This window comes from Capsicum annuum, chromosome 3 (assembly GCF_002878395.1).
Source record: "Capsicum annuum cultivar UCD-10X-F1 chromosome 3, UCD10Xv1.1, whole genome shotgun sequence".
Classification (NCBI taxonomy): domain Eukaryota; kingdom Viridiplantae; phylum Streptophyta; class Magnoliopsida; order Solanales; family Solanaceae; genus Capsicum; species Capsicum annuum.
In genome coordinates this window covers 36463793-36470470 of record NC_061113.1, presented here as the reverse complement: position 1 = coordinate 36470470, position 6678 = coordinate 36463793, and the positions used below count along the sequence as shown (strand labels likewise).

The 6678-nt window shown below is 33.3% G+C and overlaps 1 protein-coding gene across 1 annotated transcript; it reads right to left on the bottom strand.

Moving 5' to 3' along the window:
* Window positions 1-248: 248 nt before the first annotated feature.
* Window positions 249-5164, bottom strand: LOC107863929 (sugar transporter ERD6-like 7). Its single transcript, XM_016710134.2, has 18 exons — window positions 4775-5164; window positions 4362-4424; window positions 3387-3476; window positions 3224-3283; window positions 3071-3136; window positions 2898-2963; window positions 2485-2560; window positions 2274-2338; window positions 2099-2191; window positions 1910-1990; window positions 1737-1821; window positions 1478-1521; window positions 1314-1376; window positions 1165-1224; window positions 1029-1082; window positions 871-930; window positions 682-796; window positions 249-593 (listed from the first exon to the last, which is right to left on the bottom strand). The coding sequence occupies exons 1-18, from the start codon at window positions 4964-4966 to the stop codon at window positions 475-477; spliced, it is 1452 nt and encodes a 483-aa protein (XP_016565620.1). The 5' UTR covers window positions 4967-5164; the 3' UTR covers window positions 249-474.
* Between the last annotated feature and the right edge of the window lie 1514 nt (window positions 5165-6678).

Below are 6678 nucleotides of genomic sequence, written 5' to 3'. Positions count from 1 at the left end.
CAAAGGTCTGCCAGAATTACTAATAAGGCATATTAGGTTTGTGAAGACAGCTGAATTTCTCAAAGATTACCAAGTATTAATTAAGAAAGAAACAGACAGAAATCTAGGGTTCTAATATATAAATCAATGAGTTCAGTACAAAAAAAAAAAATGTGATCCCAATCTTGGCAAAGATTTTCCTTGACTAACCGAAATGATGCTCTGGTGCACTTGCAATGAGAAATAAAGGAAAAAGAACAAAAAAACGGTACTGGAACAACCATTCTAATCATTTTCTTGGATTACAGTGTTCATAACTTAAGAAAATGGAGAATGTGGTCCAGGGTGCAGCGAACACTCTAAATGTCTTAAATCTTCAAAAAAAAAATTCAGGATGAATGTGAGAATGTTGTTTCAACAGACAGCACGGATCCTGACATCTCTCTTGCTACTTGATAAAATAAATTACAGTAGAAAAAATGCTGCTGAGATATTTTATGATGCGTTTATAGCAGCATGGATTTGTTCCAAAGTTCTTCCTTTGGTTTCAGGTACTATCTTGATCACAAACAAAATGGAGAGCGCATTTACTGCAGCATAAAGAACGAAAGTACCTGCAAACAGTGAAACCAATGTAACTTTTGAGTTCTCATTTTTTTTTTTTCCCTTTATTTAGAAATGAGATCTGTGACGGCTGCTTACCAAAAGAGTTCCAAGTCATGAGGAAGTTGAAAGTGTAGGAGCACGCCCATGCCCCAAACCAATTCACTAGTGTTGCAAGGCTGCCAGCAGCCCCTTTAATATTTATAGGATATATCTGCACGAAAGGCAATTCTTAAGCTCAAAATGTCTCGCAAAATGTTAATGGAGAATCATATAGATTTATCATACCTCTGACATCACAACCCAGGGAACTGCTCCCATTCCTACTGAAAAGGACCCAATATATACCTGCATTTGAGAATTGAGTTTTTTCACATGGTTGAGGGAGAGTGTGGATCATGGTGAGCTATTATGCAGAGGACAATTAGAAGGGAAAGTGATTGTACCAGTATGCCTGTTACGGCAAGTATTGGTGCTGCCTTTATTGCAATTTCATGTCCCTGGCCCAACAATAATTATTTTTGGTCAAACTGTTCAAGAGACATGCTAGGAATTTTAAGCAATTTCGATTCTAATGTTGACCTTCAGATAGAATGAGATTCCTGTTAGCATACAACCTATGACAAGTCCTGTTCCAGAAACCTGCAAAGATATCTCTATCATTATATTCCGTGAATGCGACGTGTAATATAATAATCCTCAAGAAAATGGCTTTCTTTTCTGAGTTATACCAATAAAAGAGGTTTTCTTCCAGCTCTGTCTATTAAGGCTGCGCCCAGTGCGGTGATGGGAACCTGATGAAGAAAATAAAGTTTGGTGAATTATCCATTATGACACCAAACTTTAAGAGGGAAATATCTAACATCCATAGAACTGAGAGAGTAAGAGCTGAAACCTGTATAATTGCATAGATTATAGTTCCGACGTCAGCTGCGAACCCTGGAAAAGAAATAATGTTGAAATGAAATAGAATTTTTTGCTTTAAATCCTTGAGCGGAAGGGAAATGAAATGAGATTTTATATTTTACAGTCCTTCAAATGTAAATTGGGAATATAGGTACAAATGGCGAAGGTAATCTAAGGAGATTATACATTGTCAGATGTCCTATGTTTCATGTCGCGTAAAATGATATTTGACATTAAGGGATTGCTACCTGAGGACTCAAATATGCTACCGGTGTAGAAACAAATGCCATTGATTCCACCAAACTGTTGAAACACCATAAGTCCAACTCCCACCTGGCCGTAGATTTATCATAAATATAAATTAACCAACTGTTTCAGCTACCAAAGTGTCATAAAACAATGTATGGAAAAGGGACTTTACTATGAGTGAGCTCGAGTATCTTCTTTGAAACAAATCAAGCAAGTTGACTTTCGGAAGCTTTTCAAGTGTTTCTATATATTCCTGTCGGGCAGATCAGATACGTAACACTATTAGAGTATTTTAAGGAAGTCTTACATCACCTCCAAAGAATGAAAGAAACTGTAATTTGAGTTTTCCAGAAAAATGAACCTGGATTTCAGCTGCCTCCTCAGATATGTCAGCATCTTTGCCTCGAAGTCTACGGAGTGCAAGTTCAAACTCCTTTTGATGTCCTATTTTTGCCTACAGATAAAGTGGAAATGTTATGTTATTTTCTTGATTTTACTGACAGGATAGACTCTTAACCATTTGATTTGTTACTCACCAACCACCTAGGAGACTCTGGAATAATAAAGAGGCCGAAAAGGAGAATAGTACATGGAATTATTCCTGGAAATAGAAAAACAAACTCTTATCACTTGAATACATTGTTCATTTTGGCCTTTTTTCTTCTTTCCTTTTTAGCGTGCCTTTTGCCTTGCAGTCACAGATAGCTATTCATAGATCTCAAAGTACAATTTGATGTTAAAACGAACCTGCTAATGCCAAAGTCCTCCATGTCAACATAGTTCCTATAATGAAGGAAACTGAAACTCCACAACATATCATCAGCTGGAGTTTTAGAGATAGCAAACAGTCAAGGGACGATTATCAAAAGCCAATACTACAAAATGGTGATATAAACTGCTTGACAAATAAGAGAAAAAGTTAAAAGAGTTATTGTCCTAGTAAGCTGCAAACCACCTGCCCCTAGGCTTTAGTATTACTTAGATTTAACTTAGCCTAGCTTGTGCATGAAACGAATTTATAATATTATTTGAGATATGACAAAGGATCCAAAATATTGATTGTCTTACACTATCTTTTTCTTTCAGTAATCACTCAAATCAAATATCAACTATAAATACAGGAAGTGTATGGAGCAGAGATAGCAAGTGTATTTCTTTACCTGGTTTATTGTTGTCAAAGCTCCTCGTAAATCTCTAGGTGCAATTTCAGCTATAAATACCGGCACCTGATTTGTCGTTGTGTAGGGAAATATTGGAATCAAGAAGATTGAAAGCATACTATAATTGGATATTTTGACCAAAGTACAAAATCTCTAGGAAACATAGTATATACCACGTAAGAGAAAACTCCCATTCCATATCCTTTTGCCAATCTTCCAATGTCCAGAGCAAGAGCTCCCTTGAAGAGAGAAAAATAATTATCAGTTCGTAAGACCTATGTAGCAATTCCCTTGTCATGAATAGGAGAAGAGATCTTGTAATAAACCTGAGCAAAGTAAATGGCTAACCATCCCGCAACACAGAAAGCACTTGATATTCTCATTGCCTGTTTGTGTTTAGCAATCAATGAATTCAGGTAATTATCTGTTGTAATAAAGAAGTATATGTGAAGGTGGATACTGGTGTACTTAGAATCTACTCCAGCTTACCCCTTTACGGCCAATATAATCAGCAATTGGACCACTTGTGATAGCTCCAATCATCGCGCCAAATGTCAATATCGAACCAAAGAGTGAGTACTGCATGGAGAAAATGTTATGCATATTCAAGATAGAGTCTACTAAAACACAGGTTAGAATGTCAAAAATTGCTACCACACGACTAGTATTGTGTCAAGGATGGTAGTACTCTAATCAAGGTAGATTCTTGACATCATGTTAGTGTTCTTTCCGCTAGTACAACCACCCTTTCCAGAAAGTTACCAAGTTCATACAAACATGTGTGTCATATACTAGTTCAGTTCTTGTTTGATTTGTCTGGAAGAAATATTAGGCTGATTGCGAGTAGATTGAACTTTTCCTGATCTGATTAATTAACTAAAATGCTCATCTAACCAAGTGAATGAGTCAAGGATCTAACTTATATACACCGACATTGTAAGAATTTGTACACTGTATGTGTAGTTGTCCTATTGTAGCATGTTGTTATTTGCCTTATTTTCCCGTTACTAATCTCACTTATTATGGATTGTTACATGAAGTTTATCTTCCAGGTAACCTGATAATGTACCTCTACAGTGCCAGTATATAGAAGTTACCGTGCAAGTGAAAGTGTAATGCAAAATTACAGGCATGTAATTATCTGTATAGTAAAAATCTATAAACCAGCAAAAGATAAGATTTTATCCAATAGATTTCTTTCCTCGTCCGTTTCAATTTGTTTGTCTGATTTCAACTTGACATGAAATTTAAGAAATCAAAAAGTATTTTTGAATCTTATAGTCTTAAACTAAAGATATATAAAATGTACTAGACATCCCATTTAATTTTGTCGTCTTGAACATGTCACGTGGAAAGTTATAATTAAAGGAAAGCCAAAAAAGGAAAAAAAGACATTCATTTGAAAGAGATTAAAAAAGAAAGTAATACAAATAAATTGAAACAGACATCTTTTCTCTAACTAACCTCTGCTATAGATAAGTTAAGATCCTCTCTGATGGCGGATTGTGTTGGTGATGAATAGCCAACCTGAAAAGTTGGAAAAATCACATATGAAAAGGGAAAAATAAAAAAGAAGGATTTAAGTTATACACACTAACAACAATTATTAATCATTTTTATCGTGTTACCAATTAATGTTTATCCTAAAGACTTACCAGTAATTACCTTACAGGCAATCCATTTATACAAATACTTTTACGTCATCAAGTGCACAGAACTTAATTAAATTAAGGAAACAAGAAAGTTTGATTTCTCCGACGGTCACTCAACTGATATCTCAAGAAAAAACCTTCCTGACATAATTACTATTGATTGAGTGATCACCTGAGAAATCAGTAGAGAAAACTTGAATGGAGTAGTGAGAAAGATGAACTTACACAAGATCCAAATGCAAAAGAACCACAAACAGCCACAAATGTGCTAAGGTACACCATGCACCTATCTTGTTTCTTCTCATAGCATCCATTTTCAACATGTTCTTCTTTTACTCTTTTATTTGTTTGGATGATAAGAGGAGCTCTTATATCTTCATGTAGCTTGTTCTCACTTTGCTCTATATCTTCCTTCATATTTGTTTTTGTTGTGTTTGTTTAGACTGTAAACAAGTAAAGAATTTTAGAGGTAAGCAAGAAAAGAAGGGAGTCTATGGATGAGCACCATATGCGTACTTTATATGCTGTGGAAATTTTACAAGTGGTTTCTTGCTTGTATTTAAATTAATTTTATGCGTAATTAGATCTATACATCCCAAATAATGTGGCAATAGTGAGTTGGCAGAGCTAGAACAGACGTGTGAAACTTATAAAAGCAACAAAACTAATTAGTAATTTACCTTAAGGAGATAATCTCTAATTGGGAAATAATGGTTTATTCAAATGAGGAATTTTTGTGTTAGGTAGAAACCAAAATATATTATTTAGACATCCGATTTAAGAACTCAACTTCTAATAAAGTGTTTTAATTAGATATTTTTTATTTGAATTTTTGAAATTTTTTTGTGTGAGTTCCTCAATTGTCGATTAGATAGATAAGTTAACCACATAAAATGTGTCATCTCATTTTACAATACGCATTTGCCTCAGTAAGACATAAAAATCCAATGTTTTTTTACTTGAAGTTGATGCGTATAATTAAAGAGATGTTATATTTTATGTGATTAACTTAAGTATCTAATAGATTAATGAAAATACATGCCAAAAATTTTCAGAAATTTGAACAAAAAGTATTTGATTAAGACATTTTATTAAACTTTTTTTTTTTTTTTGGTTGAAAATTTTATTGAAAGTTAGATGTTCAATTAAACATGTCTTGGTTCAAATCTATAAATAAAATATTTTAATAAGTTCAAGGAAAGCCTACTTTATATATGCAGATAACAAGAAGATTTAAATTAAATGTACATTTGTGAATTTGCTCTTCAATTTAAAACTCATGACGTCTAAATTTTGTATTGAAATTTGTCAACAAAAAGAAACATTTTTTCTGTGTATTTGGTCCACACTTGGCTCTTTTCTGAGAGTAACCTACTGTTAATCTCCTTTCGTACGTTTTCTTTTCCTTTTTCACCCTTTCTGATTTAGCATCATTTAAGATCCATCCATCAAAACAATTGTGTGGGTAATGGTCTTTATTTTCCATATATTATGGTCTATAAATATAACTTCTTGTCCTAGAGTTTAATATTATAACCAATGTAACTATGTAAGTATATTCTTTATTCATAAAGCTCATTTGTCTTTTCATTTAATGCTGTATTAAATATCTTAACAAAAACGGTGGTCCTTATCAGCTGCTAGACTTTATCCCTTAATTGTTCAATGCATACATACATATTTTTAGTAGGGCGCAACTTTTTTTAATGCAAATTCGGATTTTTGCGTGGGAGTTTAATTGAACTTCATTTGTATTTGTGTAAGTTTTTACTTAATAAATGTAAGTATATTACTAAGAATCCATTATTTAAAATACGTTTATAAATTTAAATTTTTAATCTCGTTTGTAATTAGTCTAATCACAAAACGAACATCAACACACATGGAAAGATGACATAAATGGACAGACAAAATGACAAAGATTAGCAGAGTAATATTTTTTTAGGGGTATTCTGCCCATGACAATTTAATATGGTAATTTCCAACTAAAGATTAATTTTACATAGTTCCAATTAGAGGTCATTGGTTGGCTTGATCCAATTTTTTTGGCGTTTTAAGACATGATCTGTGTGAATAATGCTTCAATTTAAGCTTATAGAAATGCAACTTGCACCATGATAATGACAGAG